At 44.1% G+C, this 20,808-nt stretch overlaps 1 protein-coding gene across 2 annotated transcripts in view; it reads left to right on the forward strand.

Annotated features, from left to right (window-relative positions):
- Positions 1–6,328: 6,328 nt before the first annotated feature.
- The window catches only part of DUSP10 (dual specificity phosphatase 10), a 40,065-nt gene continuing 25,585 nt past the window's right edge, over positions 6,329–20,808 (forward strand). Inside the window, exons 1-2 of one of the 2 annotated variants that reach the window (XM_002760491.8) lie at positions 6,329–6,437; positions 8,607–9,460. In XM_002760491.8, coding sequence (XP_002760537.1) covers positions 8,650–9,460 — 811 coding nt within the window. In that variant the 5' untranslated portion in view covers positions 6,329–6,437; positions 8,607–8,649. Of the gene's footprint in view, positions 6,438–7,247; positions 7,411–8,606; positions 9,461–20,808 lie in introns of those variants that run through there. The other variant, XM_035280489.3, reaches the window with a different exon arrangement.

Genomic DNA, 20,808 nt, shown 5'->3' on the forward strand with positions numbered 1-20,808 from the left:
ATGCTTAACTTTTAACTTTGTCCCTCAGTAACAAAGTGGGACCCAGCCTCCTGGGGTTGAGAGCATATCATAATGATAAAACATGATTGCTCAGCTTAGTGAAGGGGAAAATGTTAACAGTTTTTGATGTAGCAACACATCATAATAATAGGCCATCCGCCACAGAGGAGGCATTGTCGGAGACCCGAGGCCAGTGATTGTGTTTTTGTGTGTGCTATTTTCATAAAGAAAATGAGTTTACATCCATGGTCCACACACTTGGGCTGAGGCAGAATCCTCTTCTGACAAACAGCAGGAAATGTTTGTGGGATTACAAATAGAGGACCAGTGAAGGGGGAGAATAAGCTGAAAAGGATCTGCTTGCCTAAATGAAGATAAGGAGCATATTAACTCCCTTAAATAGTCAGTCACCTCTGTGTGATCAATAGAAGCCAGGGTGAACCTTGAAAAGAAATCTGAGGTCATGCACACTTTGGCTGTGCCATCCAGTGAAATTGATTTACAGGTGGAAAAAAAAAGGACATGATTGAAAAACAAAGCAGAGGTTGAGAGCAGTGGCTCAAACCTGTAATTCCAGCACTTAGGGAGGGCGAAGTGGGTGGATCACGAGGTCAGGAAACCGAGATCATTCTAGCTAACATGGTGAAACCCCGCCTCTACTAAATCTATAAAAAAATTACCCAGGAGTGGTGGGACCCCCCTGTAGTCCCAGCTACTTGGGAGGCTGAGGCAGGAGAATCACTTGAACTAGGGAGGTGCAGGTTGCAGTGAGCCGAGATTGTGCCACTGCACTACAGCCTGAGCTAGAGTGAGATTCTGTATCAAAAACAATGACGACCACAACAACAACAATGAAACAAACCAAACCAATCCAAAACAAAAAAAAAACAGAACCACCACAACAAAAATACCCCAACCAGAATCCTTTCTTTACCTGAAATTTTACTTTGGAATCCCATGAATAAGCCAAGTATCTATCCATAGCCATACCTGCATCTATCAAGTGTGGAGGTGTCGGGGACAAGAGTGTGGTCACAGGACTCCACCAGTTCACCCCTGCTCCCATTTCTATTGCCCCCATTTGCACTGGTGTCTTTTCTCCCTTTGGATCATCCTAATACAGTTTAGGAACCACTGGGGTCAATAGGCTCTCGTGTGTCCTCCAGATTCAGTAGTCTGTGGTTCTGAAACCTTTGGCATCAAAGAGACTTCAAATCGAAGGTTCAGTTACAGGTTCTAGAATAGCATTGTCCAACAGAAATCTTTAAATTGTATAAGCCATGTAAAGTTTTCTAAGAGCCCTACTCCAAGCAAAAAGAAGTAGGTACAATTAATTTAATAACATTTTATTTAATACATCCAAAATATAAACAATTCAACATATAATCAATATAAAAATAACTGAGACATTTTGCACTTTAAAGTTTTCAAAATCCAATGTGTATTTTAAGCTTATGGCACATCTCAATTCAGACTCATCACACTTCGAGTGGCTGACACATGGTCAAATGACCACCATACTGGAAAATATAGAAATAGAGACTTACATGGCTCAGAGCCTTTTCCTGAGTCACAAACACAGCTGCCCATTAATTTTGTGAAAAAGGACTGCAGGCCTCCTGTGTTCAAACTCATAGCTAGTGAGACAAGCACACGGCCCTGCTCTGTTTCCCACCGCAGTAGCCACTGTCTTAGTCCAGTTGCGCTGCTATAACAAAATACCTGAAACTGAGGAAGTTAGAAGGAACAGAAATTGATTGCTCACATGAGGTCTGGAGGCTGGGAAGTCCAAGATCAAGGTGCCACCTGCAGGTTCACTGTCTGGTGAGGGTCTAATCTATGCTTTCAATACCACCGTGTTGCTGTGTCCTCCAGAGAGGATGAATGTTGTGTCCCCACAAGGGAATGGAAGAAAACAAACTCACTCCCTGAAGCCCGTTTGTAAGGGCCCTAATCCCATCCAGGAGGCCTCTGCCCTCATGACTTAACCACCTCCTAAGGGGCTCATCTCTTGTGTGGTTTTTTTTTTTTTTTTGCTTGTTTTTTGGGTTTTTGTTTTGTTTTGTTTTTTTGAGACAGTCTCACTCTGTTGCCCAGGCTGGAGTGCAGTGTCTCGATCTCAGTTCACTGCAACCTCTGCCTCCCAGGTTCAATCGATTCTCCTGCCTCAGCCTCCTGAGTAGCTGGGATTACAGGTGCATGCCACCACGCCTGACTAATTTTTGTATTTTTAGTAGAGACGGGGTTTCACCATGTTGGTCAGACTGGTCTCAAACTCCTGACCTTGTGGTCAGCCTCCCTCAGCCTCCCAAAGTGCTGGGATTATAGGCATGAGCCACCGTGCCTGGTGGCCTCACCTCTTAATACTGTCACATTGGCAACTAAGTTTCAACATAGGATTTTTGGGGAGCACATTCAGACCATAGCAGCTCTTTCCTTCAGGGAAGCCTCACCAGTTCTTCCTTCGGCCTGGAGAGTGTTGTTGGGTGTTTTGCCGGTTGAGGCAGGAACTAGTTGTTTCACTTCTCTTTGTGGCCATCTGGTTGCTTCAGACTTTCTGGCTCCTGGACACCATCGGGAGGTGCATGTGCAGGTCACCGAGGCTGTAATGGCCAGGCTTGGACTTGGAGGCCTGACAGTGTCTTATATGTTGGCCTAAGTTTCATCATCTTTTGGCTTTAATACATAGCACTTTGCACTGAAACAGTCAATATTTTTCGTATGTTTGTGAGAGCAAATATATGACTCAACACAATCATGTTACAACAGCCAAATTGAATGAAGATGCTTCACTGTTTCCTTGAGACTGAAATCTAACATTAAGGCTCCGCTGCTGGTTATTGATACATAGATCAGGTTTGTAGCCATTGGCTGACTAGCATTATGTATTTAAGTCTCAGGGCAGTGTATTTCAGTGTAGTATTTTCACATCTATCACTAAAAAACAGGAAAAAAATCACCTCTTCTTGTCCAAAAGATGTTTTGAAGAGTAGTGAATGGAAGAAAAATTCCATCTATAATCTGATTTTTTTCACCACTCTATGACTTGAATATAAGCTTAGAGGTGCCTAATTTAAAAAATAACTATAACATTGCTTTATTTACAATCTGGTAATTGTTCTGTGTCTCAGGTTTGATAAATGATAAGGAATTTTGCCATCTTTCCCAATGTTTCAGCTTGGATGGCTTAGATACTTAGTCAACTAAATTATAATAATCTACTGGTTTGAAACAGTAATAAAACAATCATCCCATTACAAGAGTTACATTTCTTCTTGAAATTACTTTTCTTTTTGGGGGGCCTTGTGGGAAAAGCTGTTAAGGACTCTTCTGCAATTGTATAAATCTATACTTTGGGCTTAGATATTGAGGTGTTAGCAATGAATTCATCATTTATAGATCATAAGTATCTTTAAAGATAGGCACCTTATTTTCTAAAGCAAGTAAATTAATGTTTTTTCCCACTGAATGCCTTTTATCAGCAGGGGATTTTTCCCCCTGAGCACTTGAATGAATTCCCTTTTTCTTCTGTGTTGGGGTATTACCATTTTGCGGATAAATAAATGAAGACAGAGACTGTATGAACAGATATAACAGAGTCAGAATTAGAACTTACAACTCACAAACTCTGAGTAAATGAAAACTTTTCCAGTAATTGTCTATGTTTAGGGAAAAGCAAGCTTGCAGCCTTCCAGCTCCAGATAGATCAAGGATAGAACCTCTGGGACATTCTTTTCTGATTGGTATAGAAATTACCCAGAACCCAAGTTTTCTGACTATAACCCGTTGATCCTCAAATATTTAAGAAGCAAACGGTGTGCCCTAAGCACTCTGCTATTATCAAGGAGGTGAATGTGTGTGTGTAAGAATGGAGAAAGGTGTAAACCAAAAATGAAATTCTAAGCCCCACCCCCACCCCCAACCATCTGAATGAACTAATTTCTCAGCCAGGGCTCTTATAAAATTTATCCTGAAAGACTGGTTCAGGCCATGAGGGGAAGTGAGGTTCCCACACGCCTCATTACATATCAACGTAGACTTTAAATCTGTTAAGAAATTTGAGACCTATTCTCCCTGAAGCCTGCTACCTAGAGGCTTCATCTGCTTAATAAAACATCAGGCTCCACAGCCTCTTAACCTAGATATTCCTTTCTTTGATCTCTTTAGGCAAACTCAACCAATTGTTAACCAGAAAATGTTAAAAATTTCCTATAGCCTGAAAACCCACCCCCGCGTTGGAGTCCTTCAGCCTTTCTGGACCAAACCAATGTATTTCTTAAATGTATTTAATTGATGTCTTATGCCCCCCTAAAATGTATAAAACCAAGCTGCACCCCAACCACCTTGGACACATGTTCTTAGGACCTCCTGAGAGCTGTGTCACAGGCTGTGGTCACTCCTATTTGGCTCAGAATAAGTCTCTTCAAATATTTTACAGAGTTTCAGTCTTTTTGTCGACAGAGGTTACACAAAACCCTCTCCTATGTAAGACTATCAGACGCACGTGACGCCGGTTGTAACGCCAGTGTGAAAAGCTGGACTGCACGGTATGTGCCTCTATATAAGTGGAGGTGCCCAAGGGGATTTCTCTTCACAGCTCATTGAGCATAGCTGACCCGCTAGCTATGGTCTGACACCTCCTGATTTCAGATCTGCCCTGAAAACAGTTACATGAATATGCCCCTGCTACTTAGAATACTATTAGGCCTGGAGTCTGAAGTAGACCTCCAAACCCCAACCAATCAGGTAAGGGAGAAAAGTGATAGGCTAACATTCCCTGGCGCTCATAGTGTACTATTCCATCACAATTATTTCACTTTTTATCCCTTCCTCTCAGATAGAAGAAAAAGCTGGATTTCGTTAGGGTTCTGGATGAAGACTCTCCACAGTTCCTTTGGGCTTGTTCATCTCCACTTCTTTTTGTATCCCCGGGCAACTTTCCTGCAGCTTCCCCGATAGGAGTATTTTCCAGACCCGGCCCGGGGCGGCCTGCCCCGCCCCCACTGTCCCCCCGGGACGTGCGCTGAGGCCAGCTCTCCCGCTACCTCGGGCGGACCAAAGTCAGGGGAGGCGGGAGCCGCGGCGTCGCCTCCTCCACGCTGCTCTCACCCCGTTCAATCTGGCTATTTGCTCTCGGATCCGGCTGTTTGATGCCAGCTTAGGCTGGCCGTCCTGGGCTCGGCAGGGGCTCTGCGGGACGGAGGGGTGGCGCCCGAGGCCTGTGGGGCGGGTGGGCTGCGAGCGGCTGGCACGGCGCGGGGACCCAGCGCTCCAGGCGGGAAAGGGGGCGGCGGCCGGCTGGGACCAAGCCCCGGAGGCGCGGCGGGCGCGTGGCGGACCCGGGACGCCCGGCCGGGGGATTGGCCTCCGCACCGCTGCTCCCGGCGCGTCCCTCGTCGCCTCGGACGTCGACTCAGGCCTCTTCCTCCGAGCAGCCCTCAGTGGCGCAGCCTTAGTGCTCCGGGTCGAGCCCGGGGAGGAAAAGCCTGGGGACGGCAGGAGCGTGACCTGCGCGCCGAAGTAGGTGTGCGGGAGGGCGGCGCGCGGCGGTCAAGCCGGGGAGGCCGGAGGGGCAGCCGGAGGGGCAGCGACCTCTGCGGGCGGGCGGGCGGGAGGCGGACGCGCCGAGGCTGAAGGGCCTCCCTGTCCGGGACCGCCGGCTGCAGAACTCGGGCCCTCCGCGCGTGGGAGCAGAAGCGTCGCCCTGGCTGCGCGCTCACGACGACCCGGCGAGGTCCGCGAATCCTGGGTTAGGGTTTGTCAAGTCACCTCGAGCGACTCGGGGAGAACCCGGCTTTCCCACTAGGGGCGGTGATCGCAGTGTCTTTCCTTTAGAAAGTTACTCCGACACTTTGGATCATCCGTCCATAGCAAGGAGGAAAAGCAGAGAGCGTGGTTTGTCCCCGGGGAGGGAGCGTTGGAGGATCCCGTCCAGGGGGAGGAGCCAGCTTTAGCCGAGCGGCTCGTCCAGCCCGCGGGCGCTGCAGCCGGGTAAAGGGTTAACTGCATCCTGCCGGTTCGGTTTACATGTAAATAGAGAGCAGCTGCTCCGCGCGGCCCCGGCTGGCTCTTTTAAGTTTTTGATTGGTTGCCAATGACATCACCGCCCGTGTTATAACACAGAGGACCCAGAGCCGCGTCGGATAAGCCCTCCTTAAGGAGACGAGGCCACGCCTTCTTCCCCGCCCCCTAGGCTGCCCATTGGCCGAAGGGCTCTGTGAGGTAGCGGTCGGCTTTCCCCGGACTTTTATTGGTCCAACGCGCCGTCGGTCGGCGGCGGGCCCGCCCCCTCGGAACCTTACATTTACAGTGTAGCAAAAGAGAAAGTAACTATGTTGCTGCTGGAGATCAATGAAGCCAAGTGAATGGGGGCTGAATGTGCGAGTCCATAGCTGAAGCCGAGCGCCAGATGGTGGAGGGCTACACTTATTTATGAAGTAAGTTGGAAGTCACCGCCACTACTCCTGAGAGCCCGGGACTGGAAGTGGAGGAGTGTAAGGCAGTGCGTGTGTGTGTGTGTGTGTGAGTGTGAGTGTGTGTGTATGTGAGAGAGACAGAAATATAGAGAGGCGATGCTGACGGAGGAGCCACAGCAGGTAGGGTTATAAGGTTCCGGCTGTTGGCTCCTGCTGCTCTGTGCGTTTACTCTCTCTGCAGTCTACTTGGATTTTGGGCGAAGAAAAAATGAGGTTTGTTGGGATGCTTTGCTGCAGTTTTAAATGCCCGGGGCTCATTAGCGCGCTGTGTGCCGAGGAGCGAAGGGGGAGCTGGGGGATGTTAAGTGCTCCAGGAGTGGGGAAGAAGGCTTCTCTTACCACTTAATTTTCTCTCCAGTGGTGGAAGGGAGAGGGGATAGCTCAGTATTTCTCTGGGAGATTTTTCTGAGCCAGACTGGTTGGTTTCACAGGCGATATATACGCCCGACCCTATGCTGCAGGGATGCAGATCTCTATACACTCGGGGTGTGTGTGTGTGTGTGTGTGTGTGTGCCGCGCACTCTGTGTGAAAGTGGGGGTCCCAGCGTGTGTCTCTGTGAACACGCTTATGCTTCTCTCTCAAAAGAAATGGGCTGTTGATCCTGGACGTGCCCTACCAGGTAACACAATAGCGAAGACTTTCGCTGCTTGGTCCAGCCTGGAAACAGTTATAGCTTCTGGAATAGTACTCGCTCTTCAGAAAAAATACTACGCAAGGGAGGGAGGGGGTTGGATCCTTCGCTCCCATCCAAAGGTGGGTGAGAGAAACCTGAGTCGGTGGAGATCTGCCGACGTGATGGGTGCGTGCCCCCGTGTGCGCGCGTGAGTGTGGATTCCGTCTGTGACACTTTGGTTCTATGTCAGAGAATGGGACGGTCGTGTGTAGACAAATGCTAGATGGCATTTTTCCAGATAGCTCTTAAAGTTCGTTTAGGTGAGTGGCTCTTGCATGATGTTTGCTGTCTTTGCTGTGTGTATGCCTAATAGAAGAAGAGTTAGCAAGCCCGGGTCGTAGAGTGTCCCTCTGCCTACAGGAGGAAGGAGCTGTCTTTTTGCAGACACTCTTTGAAATCAGAGATAGATCCCATGGGCAACAATTCACTGCCCCTTTCAACGGGCACAGGCTAATTGGGAAGCCCTCTTTATGGCATCAGTACTCTTTAAGGGGGGATATCTATCTGTATGGAATTGAAACCTTATACAACGTGTCTGCCTCCCATTGAGAGAAGCTCTAGGATGCACAGTCTGTGCCAGCCGGAAAGATGAAGAGGGGAGAAGAGCCCAAGTTGTCCTTTCCAGGCAGGAGTGAGGGTGGGGGTAGGTGGGGGTAGGTGGGGGAGCAAAGCGTGATGGATTTGCTGGGGTTGGTGTTTCCAGATCTGGCTTCATGGCTTAAGATTTCGTTTTGGGACACTAGTTAGTAGTCAAAAAAGGGAAATGCAGATTAATTCATAAGAGGCCAAAGGAAAATATGTGAGGTTTTAAAATGACTATGTTGTGCTTTTCAAAGGACCTCAATAGAATGGAAGGCAAAAATAGCTCCAGGTTAAGGAGATTCACTTAAGGGGATCCTTTTATTTGATTTGCAGAAAGTTGACATCCACCCTGATGTATATTTAGCTGCTGTACATTTCTGTCAGCCACGCCAGTGCTCTTGATTATCCCTTTGCCTTTGAAGCAAGTGAGGGAATTAAATAATGGCAAACATGCAAGGGTGGACAAATGGGTCTTTCTCAGATGTTTGTAGTGTACTTCTTCCCAAGAGCTGAGGTTCAGAATAGACGCCTCTTAAGAATCTTCCCTTCTGTCTTCAGCTTTTCTAATTATTTGTGCTTTTACCTTCTCTACAGCTGAACTTTTATGTAGGTCCAGGAAAGGTTGTTCATTAACATTTACAGCATTACATCCAAATTTAACCTTAGACTTAGCAACCAAATAGATTGGGGCCCTCGGATTTGCATCCTCTTTGAATACATAAAAATGAGTTTCAAGTTTTGACAGTGGTATGATAAAGGGCAACTAGGACAACTTTGCTCAGCAGGATACAACGGCTTTTCCTAGGGATTGGATGAGACTGCCTTTTGTGTCACGTGACTTTATTCTTTCTTTTCCCCTTCCCCTTCTTTACAGACTGTCTTGAGTTCTTCTTGAATTGCCAGTTTTCAGCCTCCTCATGCCTCCGTCTCCTTTAGACGACAGGGTAGTAGTGGCACTATCTAGGCCCGTCCGACCTCAGGATCTCAACCTTTGTTTAGACTCTAGCTACCTTGGCTCTGCCGCCCCAGGCAGTAACAGCCACCCTCCTGTCATCGCCACCACCGTTGTGTCCCTCAAGGCTGCGAATCTGACGTATATGCCCTCATCCAGCGGCTCTGCCCGCTCTCTGAATTGTGGATGCAGCAGTGCCAGCTGCTGCACTGTGGCAACCTACGACAAGGACAATCAGGCCCAAACCCAAGCCATCGCCGCTGGCACCACCACCACTGCCATCGGAACCTCTACCACCTGCCCTGCTAACCAGATGGTCAACAATAATGAGAATACAGGCTCTTTAAGTCCATCAGGTGGGGTGGGCAGCCCTGTGTCAGGGACCCCCAAACAGCTAGCCAGCATCAAAATAATCTACCCCAATGACTTGGCAAAGAAGATGACCAAAGGCAGCAAGAGTCACCTGCCAAGTCAGGGTCCTGTCATCATTGACTGCAGGCCCTTCATGGAGTACAACAAGAGTCACATCCAAGGAGCTGTCCACATTAACTGTGCCGATAAGATCAGCCGGCGGAGACTGCAGCAGGGCAAGATCACTGTCCTAGACTTGATTTCCTGTAGGGAAGGCAAGGACTCTTTCAAGAGGATCTTTTCCAAAGAAATTATAGTCTATGATGAGAATACCAATGAGCCGAGCCGAGTGATGCCCTCCCAGCCACTTCACATAGTCCTCGAGTCCCTGAAGAGAGAAGGCAAAGAACCTCTGGTGTTGAAAGGTAATGCCCCTGTTCCCTTCCCAAGCACGGTCCTGATTAGTTGGGTTCACTTTGGGTTTTCTCACAGAAGTGACAGCATTCTCCTTACCCTGGCTACCAAAGACCAAAATAGACTTTATTCTTGTCTTCCCTGCTATGCTCTTTATTATATTGGTTTAGTAAGAAAAACTCAGCAGCGCTGAACTGGAAGCCAGAAGATCTGGGTTCTACCCTTAATTCGGCTTCTAATTCTCATTGTGCAAGTCATTTCACCTCTCTGGGACTGTTTTCTCATCTTTCTAAAGGGGGCTTGATCCCACCGGATGATATCTCAAGTCATGCCTGGTCTGCTAGCTCTATTCCAATCAATCACTAGTTGGAAAGTTATTGTCTCTCAGACTTAACCACAGTTGATGGAGCAGAGGAAGGAACAACTATGGTGAACTACAAGTAAACCTACAGGTACCAGTTCTTTTTGTGGGAAACTCTTCTTCTTTCTCACCTTTCTGACCAGCTTGACTTTTATGTGGTTTATAAAGTGACCTTGAAGAAGGGCAGAGCTTATTCTAAGGCCCCATAAAAAGTGTAAGTTCACCAACTACATCCATTCCTCTGCCAAGTCTCCAAGGGAACAGAGACATTTCTATGAAATGCTCCCTGACCCATTGTTCTTTCTGGCCTCACCTGACAACGGTTGGCATCATGGCTCCTCCCAAGATGGAGTAATGTGTCATGTGCCCCAGTATACTGAATGCAGAATAACTCTGAGATTAGCGGAACAGAGCTCCAGCAGAAGGAATTACTCACCCACTCTTCTTGGAGCACCATCCATAGAGTGTTGCCTTAACTTTCAAAGTAGCCTGCATCCTGTGCCCAGCCTAATTGCTCCTCTTTGCCCTCAGATACAGTCCTTTGGGGCACTGCACATCACTTTCATTTGGCATCTTTTACCTGGGGATGGTAGTGAGAGATAGTCATCTTCTTTCTTGTCTCATTTTGTGTTTTGAGCCAAGGTACACATTTTCTGGGTTACATCTCCAACCAGCCTCCTAAAGTGTGTTGACCAAGGGTGTTGCTGAGTTTGAACACATTGCATATTTAAATTGCAATAGGCCATATGGGTGAGCAAGCTAGTTATTTTGTCTCTATGGGACAGCTCTGCCATTCTCCTTCTTGTCTTCCCAGTGAGGCATTCTGACTTTTGTTAAGCAGCATTCTGGGAAATATAGTTCTGAATTCCACTGACACAATCTCCTCTTCCCACCATCCACTCCCCTCAAGCTAGCCCTCATGCAGCTCCACTACCACAAAGGCACATTTCTCCTTAGGTCTGGCGGGCTTTGCTGGGAAGGAGAACATCATGGAATTGTATGCAGAGAGTTCCAGAAGTGCCTAGGCATTTCCTGGTATTGGTGGTGGTGGTGGGTTTTCTTGGGGTCACAGATATGTTCAGATTTCTTCTGTGTAGCTCTGTATTTTGTTTCTGTATTCTTGTTTGACTTTGAGTGATTCCCTAACCCTGCTATTGTCTAGCCTAATGAGAAAGTCCCACCTAGAAATTTCCCATTTTTAATAGTTTGTCTTGGGGAGCAAAGAGGAGGATAGCCAATGATCTTGATAATCTCCTTTTTTCTCATACAGAACAGAGATTCAAGATAAAAAGCAAGGCTTTTGTGTCCCCATGATCTGTGGAGAGGAAAAAACCCAGGTCAAGATGCCCCTAGACCTGAACATGGGGGTGACTAGGAGCAGTCGCAGACCCTACTGTCTAATTTGCAGAGAGTGGAGTTGTGTATAGGGGTGACCCGTCAGTCACTGAGAAGTGAATTTCCTGGGTGCAACTGGTGAAAGTGGGGTGCCGCTCTCCCTTTGCTCTGGATGCAGCTGAGAATTCAGACAGCCTGGGCTTGTTCCTCAATGTCAGAGAGTAAGACTGCCTCAGTGGGGCGGGGCCGGACACACTGCTGACCTCACCACTGGGTGCCCTGGGCAGCCACCGCGAGGCCTCGTCATTTTCAAGTTGGTGAGACACGGCGGCGGTCGACTTGGAAGACGCTCTGGTGGTAGAGGTTAGATTATTTGTAGCTTTTGGGGCCTTTTCTTCAAATATCTGGGAATTTTGGTTGAAAATATGTAGTTCAGGAGTGAAAGGATCTGTAATCTACTTTATAATTGTCATTGTCATTTTGGTATTTTTGGGAGAATGGCCTAAAATTGGGACCAAGATGGAAAAGAAGGGAAAGGAATGGGTCAATATTAGAATATTCTTCATTATCCTTTCAACTTGGTAAATCAGAGATGAATACCAGAGCTCCATTGTGATGAAGGACGGGGTGGGCACTCCCCAAAGGCGTGACCAGCAGACTTCTCCTAGGTTCTTGAGTGGATCAAGCAGATCATTCTGGTCTGGCTTCTCCTCTCAGATTTATTTGAGTAATCCTCTTCCTTGGTGATAAGATTGTATTTCAGCAAGAGTGGTAGTGGTACCATTTTGGAATGAGTAATTTTTGCAGGGAAGTTGGTTTGGGGGGCATGGTTAGAACATAAGGAGGAAACTCTTAAGGGCTTGTTAATTTATTTTCAGAGATTTCAGTACAATCTTGGGTAATTTACGGCTGCCCCATCTGATGCTATGGTTTATGTTTGTAAACACTGGTTGCTACCCTCCCTATCCAAGCTTCTTGTCCCTTTGTCTCCATGCCATGCTCTCCATTTTTGGTGCTGTCTGTCGAGTAGAGCGGCTGCTAACTTGCCATTTTAGTAATGCTGTGTCAGGTTGGGAAGAAACCGATCAGAGGCATGGCAGCCCCTGGGATTAAGTTACTGTTCTAATTTACAGTGCCCTCCCTATTGTGACCTATGTTAGAATCTGCATTTTAATCTCATCTTCTGAAGAATAACCTGTGCTTCTCTTTAACTTGGTGAAAATGATCCAAATGAATAAGTATTTAGGGATTATGAGGTCTTTGAAAGAATTATAATCTGTTTTACACAAAGTTGATTTTTAATCAACTAAAACTTTGTTTCTAGTCAAACTGAATAAGAAAGCTGAGCAATTCTAGACCATTCATAATGAGAGCTACCGTTTTTGCTATGAAGTTCTTGGGGCTTCTTTTCTTTTCAGCAAAGCTGGGTCCAGGGAAATAATTAATCATTTACCTGGGTAGGAAAAGATAGTCTACTGTCCCCTCTTCGTAAAGATAGTATATGCCTTTAAAAATGTTATGAGCATCTTCAAGCATATAGAAAAGCAGAAAAGTGTGTAATCAACACCCATATCCCTATCAACCAGATTAAACAATTATATTTTTCCTATTTGCTTTATCCTTTCTGTTGAAATATTTAAAAATATACTATAGATAACATTTTAATGTATTTAAGTATGTTTAATGTTTAAACGTAATGCTTCAAGTTAATATAGCTGGAAATACTGTATAGTATAGTATAACATGAACAACATTTTTCTCCTAAATACTTCAGTGTCATGTACCCATTTTTAAGTGCTTTTCAACTTGAAATCCCTCTGTGACTGACTGGCAGTCAGGTCTGCTGAGGAGCTTCCCTCCCTGAGAGTGGGATGGCTTCAGGTGCCTCCTTGGGGTCTGTGTCTCCCCTTCCTCCCTGATAGGTCAGACCGATGCCTGTACTTGCTCAATGCCGTTGTAAAACAAAGACTGACCAACTGCTACACTCTTTATAGCCCTGTTCTGTACCAAAGGCCTTTACTGGGGAACGGGAGAAGAAGAGGGAAATGGTTTAAGAGGATGATCCATGGGGAGGATTTGATCATGCAGGGAGTTAGGCATTTATAGTATAAAACGTCATCCCTCCTGGGAATTGAGCACCATAGATTGCACATTTTTCCTAGTGGAAAAGGATTCAGAAATATAACCTTGTTGGCAATGTAGAGTTCTATGAGAAAGTGAGTGGCTAGGCTCAGAAATCAGAGACCCTGTGAAAAATATTCTATTTCTTCCCTGTTTTGGGGGATGGAGTGGGGAAGGGAATAAAAGTCTCCCCTTGGCTCTCAGAGATGTTATGAGGATTTTTAAAAAGATACCTGAAATAAAGACATATCTACATTCACAAACTTGCTATTGTTATTCTGAGCCTCTGGTTAACATTCAAGGCTAAAATGCAAAACTTCAGCCTTGTAGCAAATGATGGAGAAATGAAGACAGAATTTTGGATCTAGTCAGCTTGACTTCTAGTCTTGGCTCCCCTTTTACTAGGTATGTGCCCTTGGGCAAGTTGCTTAATCCCTCAGTTCCTTAGTTACCTCATTCACAAAAAGAGGATATAACAATAGCTGTCTCAAAGTGTTAGTTTCTGAAATAAAAGAATTAGTGTGTGTAAAGTGTTCAGAACTTTCCACACATACATGGTAAGCATTCCATAAATATAGTAGTATGTTATTGTTGATGTTGATTGAAAAGAAATGATAGTGACAGTATAAAGGCAAATTTTGCTCCTAGGGAGTACAGATAACAAGCTATGTATAGTAGAGACAGAGAGCGCGAGAGAGAGAGAAAGAGAGAGAGAGAGAGAGAGAGAGAGAGAGAGAGTGTTGCTATGGTCTAAAAATAACTTAGTGACTGTTAACTAATTTAAGTAGCATGGAGTTGGACTGCCAAGTAATTGCAAAAACATATTGGGCCAAGAAGCTGGAGTAATTTGGGTATATCCCAAATTATTTGTTTTAGGGAAATTTGTAAAAACATGATAATAATTCTGTCCAGCTAATGTCCCATAACAAAACAATACAAGTGAAAACTTTTTATCTTTGCTTTTTGTTGCCTCTCATCATCTTAGGAGGATTTATTTTTGGAATAAGGATTGAGGTCTGACTATAAAAAGGTAGATGGAAGGAGCGGCGAGCTGGTTCCTAAGCCTGGGGTTGTGACGAGTTGAAGTGTGAAGGGGAAAGGACGGAGTTGAGTGGCCGGCTCCTGTCTTTTAGGAGGTCGTGAAATTTCTTTCTGAACTGCTGAACTTCTAGTCTTGGCTGTCCTCTCTCTGAGCTTTTGGGTACACTCTCCTGCTTCCTAATTTAAATGTAGGTGAACAGATAATAGAAATGAACTCTCTCCCATCCACGTTCTTGCTTCATCTGTTCCTCGTTCATGATGTGCTCAGCAGAGTGAAACTTTGCTCACTTACACCTGGGTTCAAATCCAGGCTTTCCACTGACCAACTGTGTGCCTTTAGGCAACTCACAGGATCTCTCAGAGGCCAGGTTTTCTTCATTATAAAACAGGGACGCTTCAGCAGCCTAGGATGAAATGAGGTGATATAAAGTACCTGGCTCTTAATAAATCAAGCCTCTGGACCCTGCTGTCCTACTCTGATGCCCTAATCTTAGAACCTCTTACATTGCGGCGGGTAGGAGGGGAGCATGAGGGGTGGTGATGAGGATGAGCAAGTCATTCTAAGCACAGCACTATGAGAACATGTTAAATATGAACACGCTTGCCCTTACCAATTCAGAACAGTTAACATAATCATCTGGCTTGTCAAGGACAAGTTCAAGAAACTCCTCTCCTGGCAATAATAGATAATGATTTCAGATCAGAAAAAAGCAAAGCAGGGGAAGGAACCCGAATAGGTAAAGCAGTTTGCCTAATTTTGTTTTCAAAACATGTGTGAATAGGAGAAAGGAGAATGGTGAATGGCGAATATGTACATTCTTCTACTTGGTCCTTTGGGCAAACCCATCTGGAGGTCCGATCAAATAACAGAAGCAGGAAAACTTTCTGTCACATACTCCTGGTGCATACACCCACAGGGACTGGGTGGGAGCTTTGTATCTGGTTCCTTCAACCCTGCGTTATCAGAAGCCAGAGCCTCCGTGCTCCAGCATTACTGAAGAGCAGTTTGGGCATAAACGTGTGTTATATTGGAGTGCTTAGGCGATTTAATCCAAGTTGGTTGAAAAAGATACACTACATACTAAGGAGAGAAATTCTAGTTCCAGGAGAGGTCATCTCACCTTTTTTGAACCAAAGAATCCCAGCTTTGAGGATAGCAAGAAACTTTAGAAGGTCCCTAATCCAGTAGTTTTCACTGCAGGCTGTTCATTGGTATCACCTGAAGGTGATTTATAACCTATGATGCTCAATTCCTGTGTCCAGAGAGCCTAATTAAATTGGTCTGGGATGCAGTTTGCACATCAAGATTTTTTAAGGCTCCAGAGGTGATTCTAGCATGCAGCAAAGTTTGAGAAGCATTGATCTAGTCCAGTCTTCTCATTATGCCACTACAGAAAAGGGGCCTGGAGTGGTTTATGACTTTGTCCAAGGTCACATGCATGATTAATTTTAGAGACTTGGTCCTTAATGTTAAAGTAGGTCTTGCCAAGTTGATATCCAATAGATATCAATACATTGATGTATGTATTATTTTTTAATAACAACAGAATCTAATACATACCATAAAATACAAGCTAATTAACATTTGTGAGCACTGATGCCTTTTTTCTTGAATTTTGAGATTTTAGTTCAGAACTAAAAAGACCAAAGTCTGAGGACTTTCGAAAGCAGCAGTTCATGGTCTGTGTACCTGGATATTAGAATATGGACCAAACATTAATGCTGATTTAATCTCCACATCTAGTGAACCTCGTGCTTTAGGCTCTTTAATAGCCATCAAAACAGGTATCAAAGAAGCCCAACCATCTTAGGCTTCTAGGAACTTTTTGGTAGGTGGTCTCCATGGCTATACACACTTACAGATAGAGGAGATTCTTTATTTGTTCAATAAACATTGCTGAATGTCTCTCGTGTGCTAGGTGCTAATCAGCAGGCTGAGGAATCTGCATCACAATGCTTATCATCCAAATGCTAGAAAGAGAACATATATGGATGAGACCAGTCTTCCAGATCCTTTCCATCTTAAAATCGTGTTACTGTTTGTATTCTTCATCCTCTTCTGCCACACAAGCTTATTTGGGGAGTGTTTCATCTTCAGGAAATTTTTTCCCCCTGTGAAGCACGTTTGTACTTTTTTTTTTTCTTTTCTCTTTTAAGAAATAGCCTGGCCTTTTCTAAATACATCACAGGCCAATAGAATTTCTTTCCAATGCCTTGATGTGAAAAGAAATGATCCATTGGTTTTTAATGAAAAAAGAAATATATATGCCCTCTCTGCCTCGAAAACTCAGGGCTGACAGGTCTTCTCTGTGTGGGAGAGTGAAACTTTGTAATTTGGATTTTATTAATTTTGTACATGTTGCTTATAGGAATAAGGGCTTTGTTTATTTCCCCTGCATGCTCTCTATGGAACGAGGATGTGCTCAGCAAACAAGCATTGTAAACAGTACTTCAGAGACAAGGTTTTTGGCCTGCTTTAAAAAAAATGTTTGGAAGTACAATTAAAAACCAGTATAAGGGACAGGGGTGGGATGAAAACATGTCTCTAAGATATCAAAGCCTGCATTATTTCCCCTAAATACCCTTCAAGGAGGATTTGAATCCCTCTTCAACAAATTTTCATTGGTTATGTTTCTATTATATATACTGTAGACTCTATATTCACGGGTATAATCATACTAATTCAGAAAAAAATAGGGGAAGAAAATGAGTACAACCTGTAGCCTGAATTTTATTATGAAAGATTTAAAAATATACATTTTATATCAAAATTGACATAATCTTTTAATGATGAAGGCTTCAATTCTTTAGACGTTTTCATCCATAACCCAAGAGTGAAATGTTGGCATCAGCTTTTTTTTTTTAGGTTATGTATACATTATCTACTATTACTTAAAAGTTGGAGTTTACATATAGATATATATAGAGAGATATAGGTATATGTAATTTTTTTTTTCATTCTGGCCCCTCACTCAAGCAAGATCCATATTTTATATGTAACTTAAAAGGAAAGTTGAGCACAAGTTTTTGGATAAGAAAATGAGTTATGCAGGCCTAGTACTTTCATGCAAGATAAAGACTGTTAACCCAGGCTCTGCGTCTGGCAAAGCAGAGAATCACTTACAGAAGAAAAGGATTTGTGGATGCATCAGATTATCTGCATTGCCCTTCATGTTTTATGTGTGGTAAAGGCCTACTCATGCTACTGCCCCCAACCCTGGCCCCCTGACCTGAATTTCGTAGAAAACAACACAAAGCGCAGCTCTTCCTGAGTGCTTCACAGAGAGGTTTTGCTTCCTTGCCTTACCACTTCAGATAGGACCACTGTCAGGCATCTGCTGTCCATTGCTCATACCGAGTAAACAGATTAAACTGCCTGATCAGAGGGTAGCATCGGGCCTGTCCTCCCACTGAGGAGCTTAAACCTCTCCTGTTCTAATGTGAACTCGACTGATCTTATTTTGTGTCCTGAGGCAAGGAGGCAGTCACCATTTTGTGTCAGAGCATCACTTATATCTTATATTTATTTTATGGAAGAAATAATCTCACATTCTTTGTATCACAGCCCTGAGCTTCACTACTATTGAGCTAAATATTACCAGCTGCTGCTACTGGCAAGAGAGAAGCAAAAAACAAATTGAAAGGAGAAAAAGGGGGGGCAAGGGAGTAGACAGACAAGAATCACATGAGGATAGAGGGTCTCAGGGTGACAGCAATGCATCTCCCAACTCCCAGACCTGAGTTCTGGGCTCCAGGATTTAAGACTGAGTCATTTCCTTCAATCGTTGTAGTGTTTCTATTCCCATCTTACAATAATAAGACTAGCCACAAACTTCTAAGACGGCCTTCCCTGAAGAGACAGGGGACATTTTCTGTTTTTTCTTTTATTTTTTATTCTTATTAAAATGCTATGTTTTCATAAGACTTTAAAGGAATGGGTCTTACGGTTCTCATGAGGTGATATGTTAATCTGCCAGCACATATAACTACTCTGGCTCTGACCAACCTGTCATCCCTGAAATTAGAAAATTATTTTCCAGATAGTTTGGAAGAAAAAACAATTAAAAGCTATTGAATGCTTTCTAGATGCTGGGCATTGGGCTGTCATATATGCGTCTTATTTAGTTCTCAGAGAAGCTCTGTGAACGTCATTTTATATCCCGGCTTTTATAGCTAAGGAATCTGAGGAACAGATTAAATATTTTCTCCCTTGTTATTAACTAGTGAGTGAGAGGATAAGAATTGAAATCCAGTTCTTTTGATTTCAAAGCCCATGTTCTATTGAGGCTGGCCATATCTATTTGCAAGTGAGCTGTATTATCTCATTCCTTATGGTGGCTTTAGTTGTGCTTTACTTCTGCGGTGCCTTAGTTACCATGCCATCTCCCTTTCCCCATTTTTCTTGTATATCCTCAAATAAAATTCCAGTGCTAAGATGAGTAGCCTATTCTGTGTACTTCAAGTGGAACTAGCTTCCCAGTAACCTTGCCTCAAATTCTATTCCAGCTATTGGAAACTTTACATTTTGGTCATGACAGTTTTTAAAAAAATGACAAATGGATCAGAACAAACTTTTGAAAATGGTGATAATTCTCTCTAACAAATATAAGGTATTTCTTCTACACCAGACGCTGTGCTAAAAGTGTTATGTCTCATGATCACATTTCAATTTACATATGAGGGACTGAAACTTGGAGAGGTTCAGGCACCTGCCCAGAGTCACTCAGCTGGTGCAGAGTGGGTCCTGGGTGTAGCTCTGATATACGTCTGCTTCGTGGGCTTTGATGCCTGGAATGTTAGAATTCATTCTCTTAGTAGCCTGTGGAGAAAAGGATGATATTTCCTGCTTCTGAGTAAATTAATAAACCCACTTTCTAGAGTAGGAAGTAGATGAGTAAAGCTAAAGAAAAGCAGGTACAAAGTTAGGTATCATGAGCAAGAAAGAGTCTGTGAAGAGTGTGATGAGCGCATCCTGAAGACTAATGCCCAAAGGTATCTGATTGTTTATCTTTATGTTCATCATCTGTCCTATTAGTGTGGGTTATAATGAAAACTTTCGATTTCTTTTCCTACAAGTATGTGAAGAAAGAATCTCTAGTAGGTGGTTATTGCCCTTTGGGAAGGGTAATTCTCAGGGATAAGTGAACAGATCCTATCATACCATTTACTACTTAGTATCTCTCCTCTCCTTTCCTAATCTTTCTTATCTCTGTTCTTCCCTTCTACAGTCTAAGCCTACAAATTTGGCTCAGGTAACCTGAGGGTGTGGCAAAGACAGGCCATGGGGAGAATAATAATGAACACATTTGAAGGACAGCAGGATGGACCCCTTGGAATCCTGCTTTAGAAGCAGCATGCATAGAGGCAGAATCTGTCTTCCGACAGAGCACCCAGCTGCACACAGTTGACGTATGTGGCTGTGCTCTCAGATGTTAAGTATAAGGTTTAGTCACTGTCTAAGTTCATTGCATGCTGCTAAAACAGAATCCCTGAGGCTGGGTCATTTATGAAGAACCAAAGTTTATTTGGCTTATGGTTCTGGAAGCTGGGAAGTATAGGAGCAGGGCGCCGACACCTGGCAAGCGTCATCTCAGAGTGGAAGGCATCACATGATGAGCAAGTGTGCAAGAGAGGGAGAGAAAATGGGGGCTAAGCGTTCATCCTTTTTATCAGGACCCACTCCATGGAATGGCCATGTGATTATGGCCTTACTCCACTCTTGAGGGTGGAGCCCTCATGGCCTAATCACATCTTAAATGTCCCATATTTAAGTACCGATACAGTGGCAATTAAGTTTCCAGTACTTAATTGGAACTTTGGGGGACATATTCAAACCACAGCAGTCACCTCACCCCAGACATTTCAGGCCCTCCAGTGAGAGGGGAAGGGAGGGGGACATGGGTGATCAAGGTGATCGAATTAGTGAATGGAGAACAAAATTGAAAAATCTGAGCATTTTTTAGTGTGAAATATAAAAATAATTCTAAGAAAGCTTAAAATAAATTCAAACAGATTAACTTTATTTTTCATAAGTTCGCACATTTACATGGCAAGGTGAGTTTTCTGAACCAAAACAACCCCACGATAACTTTCGAAATGTTGAAAAACCGCAGAATTATAGTCCACTGCACAGTGAGCAGTTACTTACGCTATGTTGAATTTGAAAAGAAAGGAAGGAAATTTTTCAGGGAAACATGGTGTCACAGAATTGTGGGAGATGTTATCAAGTATTTGATCCAACCATCCCATTTTATAGACATGGAAACTGATTACTTACCCAAGAAGATATAAGTAACTAGTAGCAATACTGACATAGGATTCCTGTTTCCTACCCCTCAGTTTAGGATGTGTAAAAGCCAAGGTGGGTTATAATCCTTTGGATTAGTATCTGAGTTGTTATTAAATAAGCAAATCTTGTGGATTCAAGTGTTCAGCCAGGTCATTTCATAATTTTTCTCATGAGCCTATTTAGTGACTTCTCAATGAACGATCTGGCTGATG

The sequence above is a fragment of the Callithrix jacchus genome, chromosome 19 (genome assembly GCF_049354715.1).
Source record: "Callithrix jacchus isolate 240 chromosome 19, calJac240_pri, whole genome shotgun sequence".
Lineage (NCBI taxonomy): Eukaryota > Metazoa > Chordata > Mammalia > Primates > Cebidae > Callithrix > Callithrix jacchus.